Below are 24,461 nucleotides of genomic sequence, written 5' to 3'. Positions count from 1 at the left end.
ACAGTGATCACAATATAGTGGCTAAATCCAGGAAAGCCAAAGTTCCAAAAGCTGGGCATAAAATAATGTATAAGAGATGATACAAACAATTTTGCAGTGACTTATGTAGATGATGTTAAAAATGTTTGTTGGTCTGATGTGAATCATAAGGAGCACCCAGATGCTGCACTTCATGAATTTATGGAACTGCTTCTTCCAATTATTGATAAACATGCACCTGTTAAGAAACTGACTTTTAGAACTGTTACGGTTGCATGGACTGATGAGGAACTGTATGGTTGAAAGAGATTTATTTTATTTGTATTATTTAACCTTTATTTAACTAGACAAGTCAGTTAACTCTGGGATATGTGGGACGGTAGCGTCCCACCTGGCCAAAAGCCAGTGAAAATGCAGAGCGATAAATTCAAATAAATTACTATAAAATTCAAACTTTCATGAAATCACACATGCAAGATAGCAAATTAAAGCTACACTTGTTGTGAATCCAGCCAACATGTTAGATTTCAAAAAGGCTTTTCGGCGAACGCAAATTATGCTATTATGTGAGGATAGCACCATAGTAAACAAAAAGAGAAAAGCATATTTCAACCCTGCAGGTGCGACACAAAACGCAGAAATAAAAATATAATTCATGCCTTACCTTTGACGAGCTTCTTTTGTTGGCACTCCAATATGTCCCATAAACATCACAAATGGTCCTTTTGTTCGATTAATTCCGTCGCTATATATCCAAAATGTCCATTTGTTTGGTGCGTTTGATCCAGAAAAACACTGGTTCTAACATGAGCAACGTGACTACAAAATATCTCAAAAGTTACCTGTAAACTTTGCCAAAACATTTCAAACTACTTTTGTAATACAACTTTATGTATTTTTTAACGTAAATAATCGATAAAATTGAAGACGGGATGATCGGTGTTCAATACAGGAGGAAAACAAACTGTAGCATGCTTTCTGGTCACGCGCCTCTATCTAACAGTACACTTCAAATTACCCTCGTTCAAGATGGCCGTACTTCTTCATTACACAAAGGAAAAACCTCAACCAATTTCTAAAGACTGTTGACATCCACTGGAAACGATAGGAACTGTAATAAGAAGGTCCCTTAGAAATCTGGATTCCCAATGAAAACTAATTGAAAAGAGAGTGACCTCAGAAAAAAATCTGAATGGTTTGTCCTCTGGGTTTCGCCTGCTAAATAAGTTATGTTATACTCACAGACATGATTCAAACAGTTTTAGAAACTTCAGAGTGTTTTCTATCCAAATCTACTAATAATATGCATATCTTATCTTCTGGGGATGAGTAGCAGGCAGTTGAATTTGGGCATGCATTTCATCCCGACGTGAAAATACTGCCCCGTCACCAAGAAGTTAAGAACAAATTATTATCTACAATGACGGCCGACATCGGCCAAACCCTATCCCGGACGATGCTGGGCCAATTATGCGCTGCCCTATGGGACTCCTAATCACGGTCGGTTGGGATACAGCCTGGAATTGAACCAGGGTCTGTAGTGACACCTCTAGCACTGAAATGCAGTGACTTAGACCTCTGTGCCACTCAGGAGCCGTGATGGGGCAAAAGGAGTGGCTAATAAGTCTGGCTGCACATCTGACTTACTGCAAATTGAGAAATTATGTGACTTAAGCCAAGATCAATGATATAAAAATGATGAAAAAAACTTTGGTGTACTTTAAGTGAAATTAAATATTTCATTGAATCAGGTCACAAAACCATTTGACTTTGACAAATATTTTAATGATTTCTTCATTGGCAAACTGGGCAAACCTAGGCAGGAAATACATCGTACTGATGCATTAAAAACAACTAAAAATGAAAGAAAAGCATTGTAAGTTTGAATTTTGTAAAGTTAGTGTGGGAAGGGGGGGGGGGGGGGGGGGTGCTTTGCTGTTGACTGTCATTGATTTATTTATAATTCAAGAAACACTTAACCAGCATGGCTACCACAGCATTCTGCAGCGATACGCCATCCCATCTGGTTTGTGCTTAGTGGGACTATCTTTTGTTTTTCAATTGGGACAATGACCCAACACTCCTCCAAGCTGTGTAAGGGCTATTTGACCAAGAAGGAGAGTGATAGAGTGCTCCGTCAGATGACCTGTTCTCCACAATCACCCGACCTCAACCCAATTGATATTGTTTGGGATGAGTTGGACCGCAGAGTGAAGGAAAAGCAGCCAACAAGTGCTCAGCATATGTGGGAACTCCTTAAAGACTGTTGAAAAAGCATTCCAGGTGAAGCTGGTTGAGAGAATGCAAAGAGTGTGCAAAGCTGTCATCAAGGCAAAGGGTGGCTACTTTGAAGAATCTCAAATATAAAACATATTGTGATTTGTTTAACACTTTTTGGGTTACTACATGATTCCATATCTGTTATTTTATCGTTTTGATGTTTCACTGTTATTCTACAATGTAGAAAATAGTTAAAATAAAGGAAACCCTGGAATGAGTAGGTGTGTCTAAACCTTTGACTGGTACTGTATGGAAATTGTAAAGTCTTGTGTCTGTAAAGTGTTTTTTTGTTATGTGTCGGACCCCAGTAAGACAAGCTGTCACCATTGGCGTCGGCAAATGAGGATCCTAATAAATCAAATCAAATAGATATTGAAAATATGTTAAACATGACTTGAAAAAGCAATCAGTTCCATCTCCTACAGAACTCTATGTGTAACCCCAGCTGAATGGAATTGAAATGTCTGCTAAAGAGATTATAGTGCATTGAGGTGAAACTGGACCTGTGTAGACAGAGAAAAGTGTACGTTTTCATTCACGTCTGAAACAGAGCCTTTCTAGTTGATTTGCACCAGGGCTTGAAGTGGTTGGGGATGTAGACATTGCATTCACTCTATAAAGTGTGTAATTGTCCAAAGCCTTGGTGCTCTCCGTTTCCTCACATCTTTGTGTGGCAGACCTATGCTAACAGATTGTGTTAATGCCTTGTGTTAATCTGCTTTGCATTGGGTGGATGGCATTTTTACCTTGTAATTGGGAAGGAAGAAGTGGACGAGTGTGTGCGTGTGTGTGTGTAGAAGATCTATTAAAGGAGCTGTCAAAGCTCTTGATCGTTTTGACACGGCAGGCAACATTAGTGACCTTTTAGATACACCACATCACAGAAGTTACCACAAACGTCACAAGCCGTGACCGGTCTCCTATTGATTATCCACACTACTGAGTACAGAAGCGGTTTTACAAGAATCCCAAAGATAATTAGATTAATAGTCTTGTAAACCCGACCCTTGTCAACAGCAGTGACTAGGGTCTGCAATTCATGACGGACTCTTTTGGCAGTTCGATAAGGGGGAAAATGATTGTTTCCGGGGTGTTTCCCCTTCAGACAGACAAATCTCCCAACAAATCATGAGGCAAACATGACAGAACATTACAATTTCATTCCAAAATGTACAAGCAAAACCTTTGCAGTTGTTTAAATGATGGTGGTTGATGCAAACTAGCTACTTGTGAAATGCACACATTAAAAATAACCTTTGCGATCTCCATCTTGCTAGCCACTATTTTGTGTATGGGGTATGTGGCCAACAAGGCAGTGACAAAATAGTGGGAGGCGACTAGGTTAGCTTTCGTTGTATATAGATTATCTCAGCAATAACCATTTTAGCAATACACTCTTATCAGAGCGATTTACAGTTAGGGTTAGGTTGCAGTTTTCCCCTGTCATGTTTGTTCATTACTACAATGCCTGAGCACAACAGATGATAGCAATATATGTGCATAAAGTTGAAAGCATGATAAAATAATTTTTCCAATTCATGGAAGATAAGCAAAGATGAGTCACAATCTGTGTGGCCTGCTATGGACCCGTAATCCACCGTGGGTCACTAACGTACTAGCAACAACATCTGTGTTAACGTGCTAGCAACAACACGCTAGTGGAAAACATGCTTACAGGTAGCGGCAAACCTGAACCTGGGGATAATGGGATTAACACCTCACTGCGGCCTTCCATGATGACCATACCAACAACAAAACAGCAACAACAGCAACCACCATACTAGGGATACAGCTGGGCAGGTAACCTTTAGTGACAGCTGCTGCACTACCAGCGAGGCTGCTGTGTCTGTTAGTCAGGTGAGCTGGGAGAGTGGGAGGAGAGAGGGAGAGAATGAGTGAATGAGAGGGAATGGTAGAGGGAGCGAGGTTGAGAGAGCGACACCAACTGAATGAGAGAGAGAGGAAATGAAAGAGAGAAACGTAGAGAGCAGCAGACTGTGATGAAGAGGTAGGCAGATTGCTCAGGTGGATAGGCTCTGTTTAGCTATAACACCATGTTGAAATAGTAATTGAGGCAAGCCATATCTGGGCTAGGTAGATATCAGTAACCTTATGGAAAAAACACATGAATTTCACATAATCACATGCGTTTCACATATGATCACGTGATCTTCTGTGAAGTTATTGTCATAACGTGACAACATGTAAAAGAAACCTGTGATAACACAAAACTAAACGTGAAAACATGACCTCGTGAAATAAATGTGACAATAACTGCTTTTAATAATATGGAAAACTCCAAATTCGATTTTCACGTGAACGTTTTTCACTTGTGAAAATGCAATTGAACATGTGAGAGTTAGATTTTCACATGTGAATTTTTCTTACATGTGGAACTGCAAATTTGATTTTAACATGTGAAAATTCTATTCCACATGTGAGAATTCAGTTTTCACGTGAAAGTTGTTCACATGAAAGTACAAATTCGATTTTCAAATATGAAAATGTGTCAAATGTGAAACTTTTAAAATATCATCACGCGACGTGTTCCAAAACTACATGGTTTCACATGTGGAAGGATATAGGATCACATGGGAAAATCCACATATCATCACATTTAAAGTGTTACAAAACCATGATTTAACATGAAATGATGTGGTTTTCTGTAAAGGGTTATGGATGGTTAAATGGAGTAAGAGAAGAGAACACATAAGCAAAATAGGAGTTGTCTGTCTGGGTACATTTAGCGTTGTTGGACTACATATACTAGTGATTCGATGAGTCTTAAGGGAAGAAAAGATTTAAAACTTCAGTGAAGACATCCAAGCCTTACTATGTAAATGAATGAGGTAGAGACGCTGGAGGGATTTGAAAACCCAGCACAACCCCAAACACGATTCTGATAAACTAAAATGGAGATAAAAAGCAAAGTTGTGTAGCTGCAGGCAGTTTAAAACCAATTAGAGCACGTCAGATTGGAGGAGGCAAGCAGGCAGCCTTCATACGGCTGATGACATTACTCTGGGCTTTGGTAGAAAAATGTGTTACTTATTAATCAAACAAAGGGGACTCTAATTTGTCCTGCACAACTTCTAAAACTACAGGCAGCAATGCATCATGGGCTGCCAAAGAAAAGCCCTAGTGATTGGCTTAGAGAAAATCCTCCCCGTCATTTCATGGAGGTGGGTCAAATTTATCTTTATTTTTTCGAAGAGCACAGCGGGATGTGACATGTACTTTAAACAGTAAACCGAATATTTAAAAAAAATAGGACCGTAAAATAAAGTGTAGTGGCTAAATTGTCTAATATAATTGTCCCAATGCAATTTCCATCTTAATAATTTAGCTACAATGGAGAGTGTTGGAAGTATGAAAACAAGCATTTCGCTACACCCGCAATAACATCTGCTAAATATGTGAATGTGACCAATAAAATTGGATTTATTTGATTTGTATAGTTCTGACTCTCTGACTCTTTGATTCAAATTGGAACGTGTTAATCCATTTATTTGTTGTTATTCTCTTTACAAAAATTGAAAGAATATTGTAACAAAATGTCATGATTGTTATAAGGATTGGACCAATGTGCAGCGTTGTAGGCGTATATTTACCTTTGTTAAATGAACACCGAACAAAAACAACAAAATACCAAACGTGACGCTAAATAATAGTGCTAACAGGCAACTATCCAAAGTCAAGATCCCAAAAAGCACAATGGGGAAATGGCTGCCTAAATATGATCCCCAATCAGAGACAACGATAAATAGCTGTCTCTGATTGGGAACCATACCAGGTCAACATAAATCACTAATCACCTAGATGACCCACCCTAGTCTCTATCACGTCCCAACCAACACAGAGAATAAACAGCTCTCTATGGTCAGGGCGTGACACAAAATGGATTCTGATCGAAAATGTAAATGAAAATGTCCTTAAATTCAAACTAAGCTAACATACATTGCATGGCCTGGCATTACCAACACTTTTTTACACATACCTTCAGAACCTGAAGGTTGATTAATGTCTAAGATGTTGCTGTGCATAAGTGCAGCCCTTTGTCAGTTGAGTAACAAAACTAGCCCTAGACACATGTTTTCTCTGTATCAAAATGAATAGCAGCTCTTTTGTTTTACATACTGTGAATCATATACACTGCTCAAAACAATAAAGGGAACATTAAAATAACACATACTAGATCTGAATGAATGAAATATTCTTATTAAATACTTTTTTCTTTACATAGTTGAATGTGCTGACAACAAAATCACAAAATGTATCAATAGAATTTATAGAATTTTAGAATTTATCAACCCATGGAGGTCTGGATTTGGAGTCACACTCAAAATTAAAGTGGAAAACCAGACGACAGGCAGATCCAACTTTGATGTAATGTCCTTAAAACAAGTCAAAATGAGGCTCAGTAGTGTGTGTGGCCTCCACGTGCATGATCTCCTGAAGGATCTCCTCCCAGACCTGGATTAAAGCATCCGCCAACTCCTGGATAGTCTGTGGTGCAACGTGGCGTTGGTGGATGGAGCAGCATATGGTCTCACAAGGGGTCTGAGGATCTCATCTCTGTACCTAATGGCAGTCAGGCTACCTCTGGCGAGCACATGGAGGGCTGTGCGGCCCCCCAAAGAAATGCTACCCCACACCATGACCAAATTTACCAATCTTGGTGTTCTCTGGCAAATGCCAAACGTCCTGCACGGTGTTGGGCTGTAAGCACAACCCCCACCTGTGGACGTCGGGCCCTCATACCACCCTCATGGAGTGTTTCCACCTGCAGAACCACTCCTTTATTGGGGGTGTCTTGCTAATTGCCTATCATTTCCACCTGTTTTCTATTCCATTTGCACAACAGCATGTGAAATGTATTGTCAATCAGTGTTGCTTCCTAAGTGGACAGTTCTGTGATTTCACAGTGTGATTGACTTGGAGTTACATTGTGTTGTTTAAGTTTTCCCTTAATTTTTTTGAGCAGTGTATTTGTCAAAGCATCAAAAAGTGACACACAAACTGATACCAGGCAAAACACACTTACACTTTGGGACCGCATGAACATTTCTACTGTACTCACCGGCAGTGACATTGCTGGGCGTGAGGGTCAGATTCCACAGTGCCAACGTACGGGCTGAAACACAAGAGGAAAATCATACATTAATACACCACTAAAATATACAGGAAACACATGAATAAAACCATATTCCATTTACAATTCATGTATAGTCCTATTCAGGTTTGACAGGAAGATGGATACGTGTTGGAACAATGGTGACAACAAAGGAAAAAAAGAGACTCAAAATGTCATAAAAGTCTTATAATTATCTTCTTTGTATTATGCCCTCCATTACTTTTAAAATGTGCTACCAGTCAACATAGACAATTAGGCATGCAAGACGCAACACCAGAGAAATTATTTCAAAAATCTGACAAGAGACAAAAGAAGAATTGTCTTTGATTAATATCTGTAAACATGATGCTTGCCACTGTAACCAACCATTCCCTACGCCCCTTTCCCCCTATCCCTCACCCACCACTCTCCCCTTATAATATATAAACTCAGCAAAAAAAAGAAACGTCCCTTTTTCAGGACCCTGTCTTTCAAAGATAATTCGTAAAAATACAAATAACTTCACAGATCTTAATTGTAAGGGCTTTAAACACAGTTTCCCATGCCTGTTCAATTAACCATAAATTAATGAACATGCACCTGTGGAACAGTCGTTAAGACACTAACAGCTTACAGATGGTAGGCAATTAAGGTCACAGTTATGAAAACTTAGGACCCTAAAGAGGCCTTTCTACTGACTCTGCAAAACAAAGATGCCCAGGGTACCTGCTCATCTGCATGAACGTGCCTTAGGCACGCTGCAAGGAGGCATGAGGATTGCAGATGTGGCCAGGGCAATAAATTGCAATGTCCGTACTGTGAGACGCCTAAAACAGCACTACAGGGAGACAGGGCGGACAGCTGATCGTCCTTGCAGTGGGAGACCACGTGTAACAACACCTGCACAGGATCGGTACATCTAAACATCACACCTGCGGGACAGGTACAGGATGGCAACAACAACTGCCCAAGTTACACCAGGAACGCACAATCCCTCCATCAGTGCTCAGACTTTCCGCAATAGGCTGAAAGAGGCTGGACTCTGAGAGCTTGTAGACATCCCCGGCAACATCACCAGACATCCCCGGCAACAGCGTCAACTACGGGCACAAACCCACCATCGCTGGACCAGACAGGACTGGCAAAAGTGCTCTTCACTGATGAGTTGTAGTTTTGTCTCATCAGGGGTGATGGTCGGATTTGCGTTTATCGCTGAAGGAATGAGCATTAAACCAAGGCCTATACTCTGGAGCGGGATAGATTTGGAGGTGGAGGGTCCATAATGGTCTGGGGCGGTGTGTCACAGCATCGTCGGACTGAGCTTGTTGTCATGCAGGTAATATCAATGCTGTGCGTTACAAGGAAGACATCCTCCTCCCTTGTGGTAACCTTCCTGTAGGCTCATCCTGACATGACCCTCCAGCATGACAATGCCACCAGCCATGCTGTGCGTGATCTCCTGCAAGACAGGAATGTCAGTGTTCTGCCATGGCCAGCTAAGAGCCTGGATCTCAATCCCATTGAGTACGTCTGGGACCTGTTGGATCAGAGGGTGAGGGCTAAGGCCATTCCCCCAGAAATGCCCGGGAACTTGCAGGTGCCTTGGTGGAAGAGTAGGGTAACATCTCACAGCAAGACCTGGTAAATCTGGTGCAGTCCACAAGGAGGAGATGCACTGCAGTACTTAATGCAGCTGGTGGCCACACCAGATACTGACTGTTACTTTTAATTTTGACCCCCCCTTTGTTCAGGGACACATTATTCCATTTCTGTTAGTCACATGTATGTGGAACTTGTTAGGTTTCTGTCTCAGTTGTTGAATCTTGTAATGTTCATACAAATATTTACACATGTTAATGAGTTTGTTTAAAATAAACGCAGTTGACGTTTCTTTTTTTGCTGTGTTTATATGGAAATATTCCCTTTTTCTCTCTGGCATATGCTTTGATGTACAGTTGCATTTTTCAAAAAGTGCAGGGTACATTGCACCCATGGAGCATGTTTCGTTTGAGCCAGGGCCGCATCGCATCTAATCATGAAGGAAACCTAGCACTCATGACTGTCAAATAGTTCCTTCCAAACATAATTCCATGCCCGTCTACCGTCTCTTTTCCCCTCATTGAACTTAGATCAAAGGACAGTTGGATAGAGGATGCTATCTATGTCAATAAAACATAAATATACTGTATATTAAAACATTCATAAAGTACAGGCAGTTTGGGCTGTTTTTTAATAAGGTGATGAAGTCAGAGGCAGTCTTACATGAATGGACAGGCCGTCCTTTCATTTAATCTTAGATCATCCTCAAGTCCTGAGCCGGAATATAGAGGTCACACAACACACTGTAGTGGCTCAAACACACAACCCATTTCATCCTCAAAACACTGCTAACTGTTTCCATGATTCATCATGTATCTTTGTTGGATTCATATCCCATTTTGGTAGGAGTCCATGTTCATGTTCAGTATGTGAGACTTGGCCTTGCTAGTAGGCCGTGTAATGTTGATATGATGGTTGATATTTACAATGCATTTTCACAGCTCCTAAAGGCCTGTCTCTTCGGCCTTCAGTCTGTTCCCCCTATCTGCCACTGTGGCTGTCATCCACTGACATAAAACAAGTTGGCCCAAGAACATGATTTCAACATAAACGGTTGTGTTATGTTCAGAGAAAGACACACACAGACACACATCCAAGCACTTAGCATGCATGCACACATGCACACACACCCACTAACCCTCTAACCAATGGACCGCATGTCCACACACTGTGAGCATTGTGAGGACATGCGGTCTGCTAGTTGGAGGGTAGGTCACACAGACAGCACACACAGAACGTGTGGTACTACATTGATAACACAAGTCCTACAATCCATCTTCAGAATGATTCTATAATAGAGGAATTCCCCAGGGACGTACTCACGCGTGATGACTGTGTCCACGCTCCACAAACATTACCATAACATCCTCCCCTTACAGGGAACAGGCTCTGGACATGGCTTGTGACAGTCCATCCATTATAAATAGTTATAATTAGAGAGGCTGCAACCTATTCCCTACACAGTGCACTACTTTTGACCAGAACCCTATCGGCCCTGGTCAAAACTAGTGCACTACATAGGGTGCCATTTGGGACTCAAGCAATCATTCCAGAGAGACTGCAGGCCCCTAGTGATCCTATGCCCTTGGTTCAAATCAAATCAAATCAAATTTTATTTGTCACACATACACATGGTTAGCAGATGTTAATGTGAGTGTAGCGAAATGCTTGTGCTTCTAGTTCCGACAACGCAGTAATAACCAACAAGTAATCTAACTAACAATTCCAAAACTACTGTCTTATACACAGTGTAAGGGGATAAAGAATATGTACATAAGGATATATGAATGAGTGATGGTACAGAGCAGCATAGGCAGGATACAGTAGATGGTATCGAGTACGGTATATACATGAGGTGAGTATGTAAACAAAGTGGCATAGTTAAAGTGGCTAGTGATACATGTATTACATAAGGATGCAGTCGATGATATAGAGTACAGTATATACGTATGCATATGAGATGAATAATGTAGGGTAAGTAACATTATATAAGGTAGCATTGTTTACAGAGGCTAGTGATATATTTACATCATTTCCCATCAATTCCCATTATTAAAGTGGCTGGAGTTGAGTCAGTGTGTTGGCAGCAGCCACTCAATGTTAGTGGTGGCTGTTTAACAGTCTGATGGCCTTGAGATAGAAGCTGTTTTTCAGTCTCTCGGTCCCAGCTTTGATGCACCTGTACTGACCTCGCCTTCTGGATGATAGCGGGGTGAACAGGCAGTGGCTCGGGTGGTTGATGTCCTTGATGATCTTTATGGCCTTCCTGTAACATCGGGTGGTGTAGGTGTCCTGGAGGGCAGGTAGTTTGCCCCCGGTGATGCGTTGTGCAGACCTCACTACCCTCTGGAGAGCCTTACGGTTGTGGGCGGAGCAGTTGCCGTACCAGGCGGTGATACAGCCCGCCAGGATGCTCTCGATTGTGCATCTGTAGAAGTTTGTGAGTGCTTTTGGTGACAAACCAAATTTCTTCAGCCTCCTGAGGTTGAAGAGGCGCTGCTGCGCCTTCTTCACGATGCTGTCTGTGTGAGTGGACCAATTCAGTTTGTCTGTGATGTGTATGCCGAGGAACTTAAAACTTGCTACCCTCTCCAATACTGTTCCATCGATGTGGATAGGGGGGTGTTCCCTCTGCTGTTTCCTGAAGTCCACAATCATCTCCTTAGTTTTGTTGACGTTGAGTGTGAGGTTATTTTCCTGACACCACACTCCGATGGCCCTCACCTCCTCCCTGTAGGCCGTCTGGGAGCTCCTCCCTGCAGGCCGTCAGGGAGCTTTCAGGTTCAGTGAGTCCCTGCATGGGTAGATGATATGTCAAAGGACCAGGCCAATGAGATAACATGCCCTGCAACCTATACAGGCTCAAAGCCAATACAGTACAAACAGATCCCTGTGATCTCTCTGATACCTTGAAAAACCCATAGAGATACACAGAATTTAATTTGCTTTTCCATCTCAGTAAACAATAATTTCACAGTACTGTATGTATTCAATGGGCACTCTAATAGATCACCCATCTCCCAAGACCAAGTCCTATCACATGATGGTCTTCTGTACAGTAGCAGAGGTCAATGCCCTCTATTCTACCAGACGGGGTCAGTGCGGCTGACTGAACGCAACTGAAGAGGGGTCAGAGTCAGAGTTGTCCTCCAGCTAGTCACCCTATTGTAGCTCTCAGAGTATACCGTTCACACTGGTCTCAAATTCTATCAAGAACTCAAATATCACACAACTACTTGAGAAAGGTGCCACTCTTCAGTGCACTGGTGGTACTGTTTCCTCTAAACCAGCTACCATAACAATTGTCAACAGCATGCCATCCTGCATCCATCTGCTGGCTTGCCTCTGAAGCAAAGCAGGGTTGGTCATGGATGGGGGACCAGATGCTGCTAGAAGTGGTGTTGGAGGGCAAGTAGGAGGCACTCTTTCCTCTGGTCTAAAAGTAAATATCCCCACTACCTCAGGACGGTAATTGGGGACATTGCCCTGTGTAGGGTGCTGTCTTTCTGATGGGACATTGAACAGGTGTCCTGACTCTCTGTGGTCATTAATTATTGTAAGAGTAGGGGTGTTAAACCCAGTGTTCTGGCTATATTCTGTCCCTCATACCATCATGGCCACCCAATTATCCCCAGCTTATAACTCTTTCCCAGGTTGTTGCTGTGAATGTGTTCTCAGTCAACTCTCCAGGTTATAAAAAAACAGATCCAGCCCTACCACTCACCTAAATACTGTGCTCACGCACCAATAATTATTCCTTGCATTCATTCATGTGAGTGAGTCATCCCACACACACGTTCCAGTGATTCATTTCACCGCTGACTGGCGTAATGCAACTTGACAAGTTTATTGCTCAATTAATAAACTATGACTCATGCAAACTGCAGATGTTAGAAACAGAGCCTAAAACAGTTGCAATCATCTTTTCACACCATTTCAAGTAAAATCAAGCTTTTTGTTCTCAATAATTGGCTTACTGTGAAGATTGATGGATAGGCAGGATAGGCAGTACCGCTCTCTCTCTCCCCCACACACTGAAAGCTATTAGTGACTGTGTGATGAGTGCAGTATAAGCTATGTAGATAAGAGATCTACCCAGGCAAATCCGGGATAAATACAAATAGGTTAGAATGTAGGAATTACTTACGGTAGTCATTTCAGAAAGTTGTTAAGGGAGACGTTCAATACTACAACCAATTCAACAACAACTTGTTGGTGTAATAGCACTGATAAATCATGGCCTTCAGAGGCCCATTATGGGGAGACAGACATTGATTCATGAAATTTGAGATGAGATGTTGATCACTGTTTGATCCGCATACTTTCCCAAAGCTTCCCTCTGTTTAACAGGCACAGATATCAGAGATGGATGGAGCCAGAGAGAGAGAGGGAGAGAGAGATGAGAGAGAGAGAATGAGACAGAAAAGGAGAGAGAGGGAGAGATGAGAGAGAGACAGATTACTCTCTTGATATGTGGAAGGGAGTAAACATCCTCTACTGCAGATAGCAGGATGTCTGGTGGGAAGGAACATCAAATCCATAGGAAAACATGCTCTGAATTTTGTGAATGAAATGACAAAGCCTATAGAATAAACAACCAGGTATACAATTATGGGGAGGTGTTCATATCTTACTGGACATATTAAGTTTACACAGCAGCAAGTAATAATACGAGGGGGCCACTGTACATATCCCCATTGAAGTTTTCTGTTGAATAGTCACCATGGAAACAGAACAACTGCTGCACAACCCCCCACCCCCCCCCACCCCACCCCACCCACAAGTTTGATATGTCAACGTCTATTGACACCAGCCAGCCATCGCACTTGATTGCGCTGACTTCTAAACAGCAGTTCTTAGAACAGTTTATTGAAGTGGGCTGAGACGATTGTGTTAAACAAAGTCGATGATTTCTCTCTGCGTTAATAGCTTGTCTATTAGACATCCTCAGTGTTCTTTCTCAGCACTGCAACGACCTTAATCATAAGCCACTATCATCACGTTCCACTCTTTTCTCTGCTCATAATAATTTGCCACAGTATCTTCCCTTTGTAGGTCAAAAGGGGGCTCATAAAGGCTATGGATAAAAAAGGATATACATTATTCTTTCTCTTACTAAACTGCTTAATTGCAACCAAGTAGTGGCTAATGTGCATCTTATCCTTCGATATCCCTTCAAAAGCACTTGTGGCTAATTAAAGAAATGTGTGCGTACCCATGATTGCATGCAGTGTTACTGAACCATCGCTCGCTGGTCCAACTGACACAAATAGTTAATTGCACACAAGCTAATTTGATCCTTAAAGGAAGAAGGAAATTGCTTATTGCTGTCACGTTCGCCCTAATGATGAGACCATGATGAACCCCTAGACATACAAAAACCCTAGACATACAAAAACTAGAGTAGCCACCCTAGTCACACCCTGACCTAACCAAAATATATGGAAAAACAGAGATATCTAAGGTCAGGGCGTGACAATTGCATTAGTTGAAAATGGCTTCCATCCAATTAGCAGGCTTATTCAAGGGAGACACATCAATACTGCAGCTTCATCAGCGTTTTTTTTAACCTTTATTTAACTAGACAAATACTGACCTGTATTGTATGCAAACATTTTTTTTTAATTATATTATTTTATACTAATACAATTGTACACGATTTTGTTTAACAAGTAATACATGTTTTGTATATCCCCAAAAGCACAAATCAAAATCGACAAAGAAGTGGTTAATTGGCAACAACATTTTGCAATGGCCATCTCAGTCTCAGAACGTCAAACCCAATAAAAACTGGTGGTTTGAATTTCAGAAGGAAGTCCAAAACTGCAGACGAGGGACACCAAGGATCTAGAAGGATTTTTGCATGGAGAAGGATTGTGTATGGGGGAATGGTCTAAGCTCCCTCCCAATGTGTTCTCCAACTCATACAACAGCTCGGTGCAGTTATCTTCGCAAGTTGAGGTATTGAAAGGTTTTGAAAACAGTTTTTTTTTTAAAGATACATTACTTGTTAAACCAAATCTCTTTCTCTGAGCAATTGTATTAGTATAAAATATATATTTTTGGAACATACAATGTAACTTAGTATTTGAATTATTTATTTTATACAGTCATTTTTGCTCATCTTTTCAAGGGTGTCAATAATTTTGGAACCCCACTCTATTTGCATAGTTTATTTGCAAAGCTCTAGTCTCGTCAGAGATGGGCAGTATTTCTGTTACATGTACTGTATGTGAAATATGTATTTTCATTTCTTCTGAGTATTTTGCATTTTGTATTACACTGGGCTGAACTACACTCAATGTATTTTCAAACAAGATATTTCGAAAGTTGTAATTTGTATTTTCTAAATATTTCTCTATACCATTTATTATACAGCTGTTCACATTTTTGTTGTCCTCTTTCACCCTACGTTGGTATCAAAAGTCTGATGGCGCTACTGTGTGATGAGAGTTTCTACTAAATGAACAGTGCATTCGGAAAGTATTCAGACCCCTTTCCTTTTTCAACATTTTGTTACATTACAGCCTTATTCTGAAATGGATTCAATTACTTTTTCTATCATCAATCTACACACAATACCCCATAATGACAAAGCGAAAACAGATTTTTAGAAATGTTTGCAAATGTATAAGTATTCAGACCCTTTGCTATGAGACTTGAAATTGAGCTCAGGTGCATCCTGTGTCCATTGATCATCCTTGAGGATTTTCTACAACTTGATTGGAGTCCACCTGTGGTAAATACAATTGTTTGAATGTGATTTGGAAAGGCACACATCTGTCTATGTAAGGTCCCACAGTAGACAGTGCATGTCTGAGCAAAAACCAAGCCATGAAGTCAAAGGAATTGCACATAGAGCTCAGAGACAGGATTGCGTCGAGGCACAGATCTGGGGAAGGTGACAAAACATTTCTGCAGCATTGTAGATCCCCAAAAGACAGTGGCCTCCATCATTCTCAAATGGAAGAAGTTTGGAACACCTAAGACTCTTCCTAGAGCTGGCCATCTGGCCAAAATAAGCATTAGGAGGAGAGGCCTTGGTCAGGGAGGTGAGCAAGAACCCAATAGTTCAAGAACCCCACTAAACTAGGCCAATGACAGTTCCCAGTGTGCTTTGCAGTTGTTCATTTTCATATATACCTTTACATTTTGGTCATTTAGCAGACACTCTTCTCCAGAGTAACAGTGCATTCAACTTAGGTAGATGAACAACAACATATCCAGTCATAGTAAGTAAGACGTTTCTGTAACATTACTGAGAATGTTGTTGCTTTTTTTTAACTAAATACAATACTTTGCAGAAATATGTTTTATTTGATTTTGATACATTGGTCTTTGGGGTATTTTTGAAGTAGTATATTGTCATTGTAGTTTGTCATTCATGCCCATCCCTATGTTGTGTTTTCACCTTTCATGTGGAAGTTGAAAAGACAAGGAAGAAATAGCTCTGAAAAATTGTGTGATGGGCAGGGAAGACTATGTTCCCGTTCGTTGTGTGTCATCTCAGAACTTTTGCGTTGTTTATTTCCCAAGAATGCTCTAGGAGAAGGTGGTGACCTCATGACACGAGAATGACAGTTGAAGAAATAAACTGTGACATTTTGTTCTGTGTAAACTCTATATCCAACCATATGTCTGACCTTTTCCTATGAAAGAGACACAAAATAACCTATCCTCTGTGGTGGCTGACAATTTCATGTGAAAATGTATGATGAAGGGTTGAGAAAATATATTTGTCATCCTTTCTCAGTAACCATCTTTGAACAGACTGGGTAAAAGGGAAACAAATAAATTACCCCAAAAAATCCCATTGAATCCCATTTTAAACACTATCATGGTGAGTGGGAGTTATGGATAATTTCATCTTTGACATGTCTAGATAATGTGCTTGACCTCTGTGTAGCCAACTGTATAGTCGTGGCCAAAAGTTTTGAGAATGACACAAATATTCATTTTCACAGTCTGTTACCTCAGTTTGTATGATGGCAATTTGCATATACTCCAGAATGTTATGAAGAGTGATCAGATAAATTGCAATTAATTGCAAAGTCCCTCTTTGCCATGCAAATGAACTGAATCCCCAAAAAACATTTCCACTGCATTTCAGCCCTTCCACAAAATGACCAGCTGACATCATGTTAGGGATTCTCTCTTTAACACATGTGTAAGTGTTGACGAGGACAAGGCTGGAGATCACTCTGTCATGCTGATTGAGTTTGAATAACAGACTGGAAGCTTCAAAAGGAGGGTGGTGCTTGGAATCATTGTTTTTCCTCTGTCATCCATGGTTACCTGCAAGGAAACACGTGCCGCCATCATTGCTTAGCTCAAAAAGGGATTCACAGGCAAGGATATTGCTGCCAGTAAGATTGCCCCTAAATCAACCATTTATCGGATCATCAAGAACTTCAAGGAGAGTGGTTCAGTTGTTGTGAAGAAGGCTTCAGGGCGCCCAAGAAAGTCCAGCAAGCGCAAGGACCGTCTCCTAAAGTTGATTCAGCTGCAGGATCGGGGCACCACCAGTACAGAGCTTGCTCAGGGATGGCAGCAGGCAGGTGTGAGTGCATCTGCATGCACAGTGAGGCAAAGACTTTTGGAGGATGGCCTGGTGTCAAGAAGGGCAGCAAAGAAGCCACTTCTCTCCAGAAAAAAACATCAGGGACAGACTGATATTCTGCAAAAGGAACAGGAATTGGACTGCTGACGACTGGGGTAAAGTCATTTTCTCTGATGAATCCCCTTTCCGATTGTTTGGGGCATCTGGAAAAAAGCTTGTCTGGAGAAGACAAGGTGAGCGCTACCATCAGTCCTGTCTCATGCCAACAGTAAAGCATCCTGAGACCATTCATGTGTGGGGTTGCTTCTCAGCCAAGGGAGTGTGCTCACATTTATGCCTAAGAATACAGTCATGAATAAAGAATGGTACCAACACATCCTCCGAGAGCAACTTCTCCCAACCATCCAGGAACAGTTTGGTGACAAACAATGCCTTTTCCAGCGTGTTGGAGCACCTTGCCATAAGGCAAAGGTTATAACTAAGTGGCTCGGGGAACAAAACATTGATATTTTGGGTCCATGGCCAGGAAACTCCCCAGACCTTAGTCCCATTGAGAACTTGTGGTCAATCCTCAAGAGGCGGGTGGACAACCAATAACCCACAAATTCTGACAAAGTCCAAGCATTGATTATGCAAGAATGGACAACCATCAGTCAGAATGTGGCCCAGAAGTTAATTGACAGCATGCCAGGGCGGATTGCAGAGGTCTTGAAAAAGAAGGGTCAACACTGGAAATATTGACTCTTTGCATCAACTTCATGTAATTGTCAATAAAAGCCTTTGACACTTATGAAATGCTTGTAATTATACTTCAATATTCCATAGTAACATTGACAAAAATATCTAAAGACACTGAAGCAGCAGACTTTGTGAAAATTAACATTTGTGTCATTCTCAAAACTTTGGCCACGACTGTACACCTGTCTGAAGGTTTGTGCTACAGGTCAAACTATCGTTGCATTACAGACCAAATGAGCCTTGCATCTTGTCAGTCAAACCCTCATAAGAAGCTATAAAGACGGGTCTATGAAGTGTGCTCTATAACATGATATCTATTCCACATGCAGTCTCTGATAACTCAGAGACAATCCATCTTTATAGATCTTATCGGATCTGAGCTCCACCAAATCATGTCCTCAAACACATTGTGTTCACACATACAGCACAGAGCAACTGCTACACATCATGTTTTGATTGGCCTTTGAAGTGAAAGTGGAGGGTGATGGGTGCGAGGTGTGGGGGTGGGAAGGCTAATCCTTATGGAAAAGAGACTGCAATCATCACAGACTACTCCTAGATCGGTACTGAGGGTAACTAAGGTGCAACTCTAAGTCCCATCACCATCGCAGACGATTAGACAGTTTTGATAAACTGCTCATGCAATAAGATCCCACAGCCTACGGAAATCTCCTGCCCACACCATTGTCATGTAGTCAAGCAAAACACCCGTCTCAACATCAACAGTGAAGAAGCGACTCCGGGATGCTGGCCTTCTAGGCAGAGTTGCAAAGAAAAAGCCGTATCTCAGACTGTCCAATAAAATAAAAGATTCAAATGGGCAAAAGAACAGACACTGAACAGAGGAACTCTGCCAAGAAGGCCAGCATCCCGGAGTCGCCTCTTCGCTGTTGACGTTGAGACTGGTGTTTTGTGGGTACTATTTAATGAAGAGTCCAGTTGAGGACTTGTGAGGCGTCTGTTTCTCATAAGACAACATGTCGCCAATGTTATGTTGAAAGAACACTTGGCCCCTAAGCTTATTGAGTTGCAACTTGCTGATGTGTTTGAAAGTAATCACTCGAGTGTGCCACTGTTTTGGGCAAAATTACAAATGGAGACCCTGCTCCCCTTCTCCTACCCCCATCCCTCCTCTGAGGTTTCCTACAAATGACAATATTCAATATTAAAAAATTCAAAACACATTTGCGAGCATCTTGTGTCCCACCGCAATCTACTTTGTAACATGATTCCCTATGAAAGACTGCCAGACAGACACATACTGTACTCGGGTAATAGGTAGTCTTAATGAGCTGCAGAACATCAGTAGTGAGGGTAGTAGCAGCTGACTCGATACTGCAGTGCACCTCTAGTTTCCATGCAAAAAAAATGTACTTGAGAAATACTGCACCAGACACCTTAGCTAGATGTCAAATTGAACGACCAAGACCTCCTCGGCAAAAACATTGATGTTAATGACAGACTTCTTGATTTATCTTAATTAATTCAGACTATTTTGAAGGAAAATGGTTGCTACCATGACTCAATAGGGACAAACAACAATAACTGCCAGGGTACGATATAGTGAACTTAACACACCCACACCGAACCATAACTCCAAGACCCAAATCTTATTTTTCTTATTGAGCAGCAGAAAAACACATGCAAAATTATTGCTTTCAACCCTCCATTAAAAAAAAAAATTACGTTTTGAAAGCTTTGTGTTATTATAGGTGATTGGGACTACAAAGTGCACATGGACTTCTACTGGGAACACATTCTTGCTCAGTTGCATTGCTGTTGGCCACTGATGCTGTGGACTGACCAATATGACTGTTGTTGCCTATGTACAGTATTCCACCAGTGCCTATTCAGTGAAGGGGAAACTCAGAATGATTCAACTTCCGATTTAACATGATAGACCATTAAAAATGTTCCTACACCATATTCCCCGCCCACATAGAAAACTGTCCTTAGACGACTGGAGGAGGGCCTCACCAGTGAGATTGGTGGACAGCAGGAGCAGTGTATCACAGGTCAGGTCAGCCGTTGTCCCGGAGATCACCACTGCCCAGATGGTCAACACCTGAAAAGGAAAAGAGAAATAAATAAAGAGAAAACAAGTCTAGTCAGTCTGTTTCTGGAACTGGGGTAAAACACATTTATCTAAAAGACAGATGACATAAGTTTAGTACTGATGTGAACTTCACTGTCGAATTGAGACGAGGGAAACATAGGCAGACACTATGTCTAGTGTCTAGCATTAGTCAGCCTACCTCCCACACAAAAAGGCAGAAAATATCCCCTAGTTCCCAATAGTGCATTTCTATGCTGTTCACTGAATAAAAAAAATATGCTAATGTGTCAAATTCATTGACTATCAGACATACTCCTAGTCTCAGCATTGTAAAATACTGCATTCATTTTACATGTTGGTTTTATGCACATATTTTACATTTGTGGCATGAATTGTTCATGTCATTTATATACATTACTTCACTATAGGGTTCCGTGATGTACAGTATAACGAACAACCTGCAGAGTTAAAACCTTCAGGACTTTCCATTGAACCTGAAGTACAAACATTCATGTCAATTATGCATGCATATTGCACTAGCTTGTCATGTAGGCTGTAAAGAATATATTCACATGCACCCTTTCCCTTCTGAGTACCCTGGCCCTCATGCGTGGTGCAGTGGTCTACGGCACTGCATCTCAGTGCTAGAGGCGTCACTACAGACCCTGGTTCGATTCCAGGTTCTATCACAACCGTCTGTGATTGGGAATCCCATATTTGTATTTAATTTTTTTATTTCACCTTTATTTAACCAGGTAGGCTAGTTGAGAACAAGTTCTCATTTGCAACTGCGACCTGGCCAAGATAAAGCATAGCAGTGTGAACAGACAACACAAAGTTACACATGGAGTAAACAATTAACAAGTCAATAACACAGTAGAAAAAAAGGGGAGTCTATATACATTGTGTGCAAAAGGCATGAGGAGGTAGGCGAATATTTACAATTTTGCAGATTAACACTGGAGTGATAAATGATCAGATAGTCATGTACAGGTAGAGATATTGGTGTGCAAAAGAGCAGAAAAGTAAATAAATAAAAACAGTATGGGGATGAGGTAGATAACAATGGGTGGGCTATTTACCGATAGACTATGTACAGCTGCAGCGATCGGTTAGCTGCTCAGATAGCAGATTTTTTTTTAAGTTTGAAGTTGGTGAGGGAGATGAAAGTCTCCAACTTCAGCGATTTTTGCAATTCGTTCCAGTCACAGGCAGCAGAGAACTGGAATGAAAGGCGGCCAAATGAGGTGTTGGCTTTAGGGATGAGATACACCTGCTGGAGCGCGTGCTACGGATGGGTGTTGCCATCGTGACCAGTGAACTGAGATAAGGCGGAGCTTTACCTAGCATGGACTTGTAGATGACCTGGAGCCAGTGGGTCTGGCGACGAATATGTAGCGAGGGCCAGCCGACTAGAGCATACAAGTCGCAGTGGTGGGTGGTATAAGGTGCTTTAGTTACAAAGCGGATGGCACTGTGATAAACTGCATCCAGTTTGCTGAGTAGAGTGTTGGAAGCAATTTTGTAGATGACATCGCCGAAGTCAAGGATTGGTAGGATAGTCAGTTTTACTAGGGTAAGTTTGGCGGCGTGAGTGAAGGAGACTTTGTTGCAGAATAGAAAGCCGACCCTTGATTTGATTTTCGATTGGAGATGTTTGATATGAGTCTGGAAAGAGAGTTTACAGTCTAGCCAGACACCTAGGTACTTATAGATGTCCACATATTCAAGGTCGGAAACATCCAGGGTGGTGATGCTGGTCAGGCGTGCGGGTGCAGGCAGCGAACGGTTGAAAAGCATGCATTTGGTTTTACTAGCGTTTAAGAGCAGTTTGAGGCCACGGAAGTAGTGTTGTATGGCATTGAAGCTCGTTTGGAGGTTAGATAGCACAGTGTCCAAGGACGGGCCGAAAGTATATAGAATGGTGTCGTCTGCGTAGAGGTGGATCAGGGAATCGCCCGCAGCAAGAGCAACATCATTGATATATACAGAGAAAAGAGTCGGCCCGAGGATTGAACCCTGTGGCACCCCCATAGAGACTGCCAGAGGACCGGAGAGCATGCCCTCCGATTTGACACACTGAACTCTGTCTGCAAAGTAATTGGTGAACCAGTTAAGGCAGTCATCCGAAAAACCGAGGCTACTGAATCTGCCGATAAGAATATGGTGATTGACAGAGTCGAAAGCCTTGTCAAGGTCGATGAAGACGGCTGCACAGTACTGTCTTTTATCGATGGCGGTTATGATATCGTTTAGTACCTTGAGCGTGGCTGAGGTGCACCCGTGACCGGCTCGGAAACCAGATTGCACAGCGGAGAAGGTACGGTGGGATTCGAGATGGTCAGTGACCTGTTTGTTGACTTGGCTTTCGAAGACCTTAGATAGGCAGAGCAGGATGGATATAGGTCTGTAACAGTTTGGGTCCAGGGTGTCTCCCCCTTTGAAGAGGGGGATGACTGCGGCAGCTTTCCAATCCTTGGGGATCTCAGACGATATGAAAGAGAGGTTGAACAGGCTGGTAATAGGGGTTACGACAATGGCGGCGGATAGTTTCAGAAATAGAGGGTCCAGATTGTCAAGCCCAGCTGATTTGTACGGGTCCAGGTTTTGCAGCTCTTTCAGAACATCTGCTATCTGGATTTGGGTAAAGGAGAACCTGGAGAGGCTTGGGCAAGTAGCTGCGGGGGGGCAGAGCTGTTGGCCGAGGTTGGAGTAGCCAGGCGGAAGGCATGGCCAGCTGTTGAGAAATGCTTGTTGAAGTTTTCGATAATCATGGATTTATCGGTGGTGACCGTGTTACCTAGCCTCAGTGCAGTGGGCAGCTGGGAGGAGGTGCTCTTGTTCTCCATGGACTTCACAATGTCCCAGAACCTTTTGGAGTTGGAGCTACAGGATGCAAACTTCTGCCTGAAGAAGCTGGCCTTAGCTCTGCGTGTATTGGTTCCTGACTTCCCTGAACAGTTGCATATCGCGGGGACTATTCGATGCTATTGCAGTCTGCCACAGGATATTTTTGTGCTGGTCGAGGGCAGTCAGGTCTGGAGTGAACCAAGGGCTATATCTGTTCTTAGTTCTGCATTTTTTGAACGGAGCATGCTTATCTAAAATGGTGAGGAAGTTGCTTTTAAAGAATGACCAGGCATCCTCAACTGACGGGATGAGGTCAATGTCCTTCCAGGATACCCGGGCCAGGTCGATTAGAAAGGCCTGCTCACAGAAGTGTTTTAGGGAGCGTTTGACAGTGATGAGGGGTGGTCGTTTGACTGCGGCTCCTTAGCGGATACAGGCAATGAGGCAGTGATCGCTGAGATCCTGGTTGAAGACAGCGGAGGTGTATTTGGAGGGCCAGTTGGTCAGGATGACGTCTATGAGGGTGCCCTTGTTTACAGATTTAGGGTTGTACCTGGTGGCTTCCTTGATGATTTGTGTGAGATTGAGGGCATCTAGCTTAGATTGTAGGCGGCGCACAATTGGCTCAGCGTCGTTAGGATTTGGCCGGAGTAGGCTGTCATTGTAAATTGGAATTTGTTTAGTTGCATAGTTAAATAAAGATTCAATCAAAATGTACAGACCTAGAGAAACATATGCAGCAGATACATAAATATCCCTATAGGCCAGGAATCATCAACTAGATTCAGCCGCAGGCCAATTTGTTATTGAGCGAACGTTCAGGATGCCGGAAGATGATCACACATAATTTGTAGACTGCAAATTGTACGCAAGATGCCCAAACGTATATAATAGTTGACAAAAAAATGATGAAATGTCCCATGGAAGAATGGCGACGTGTCCCTTTACTAGAGTTCCAGACACTTGCCAAGGTGCATTGAAGCTGTTCTGGTTTGTGGTGGTCCAAAGTTCTGTTAAGACACTTTATGTTGGTGATTCCTTTATTTTGGAAGTTACCGGTATCTCTACTATGAGTGGGAATACTTCGGAACAGATTTCCAAAATTAAAATCACTTAGAGCTGATTTGCTGTCCAACAATTAAATTGTAGTTATTTATTTTTAAGTTGGGGGTGGGGGCAAATAAAATCACCTGCGAGCCAAATTGTTGGCGGAATAAAAGTGTTGGGGAAAATACATGTTATCCACCTGTTGCAAGGATGGCTAAATGAAACCCATGCAGGCCGTA

At 42.0% G+C, this 24,461-nt stretch overlaps 1 protein-coding gene across 1 annotated transcript in view; it reads right to left on the bottom strand.

Moving 5' to 3' along the window:
- Positions 1-24,461, bottom strand: part of LOC139422143 (corticotropin releasing hormone receptor 1) — a 157,267-nt gene that overhangs the window by 99,716 nt on the left and 33,090 nt on the right. The window contains exons 2-3 of the mRNA XM_071173295.1: positions 20,247-20,334; positions 7,340-7,393 (exon numbers count right to left, since the gene is read on the bottom strand). Coding sequence (XP_071029396.1) covers positions 7,340-7,393; positions 20,247-20,334 — 142 coding nt within the window. The remainder of the gene's footprint in view (positions 1-7,339; positions 7,394-20,246; positions 20,335-24,461) is intronic.

This window comes from Oncorhynchus clarkii, chromosome 12 (assembly GCF_045791955.1).
Source record: "Oncorhynchus clarkii lewisi isolate Uvic-CL-2024 chromosome 12, UVic_Ocla_1.0, whole genome shotgun sequence".
NCBI lineage: Eukaryota > Metazoa > Chordata > Actinopteri > Salmoniformes > Salmonidae > Oncorhynchus > Oncorhynchus clarkii.
The sequence above is the reverse complement of the archived record's forward strand: the minus strand, read 5'-3'. Positions and strand labels throughout refer to the sequence as shown.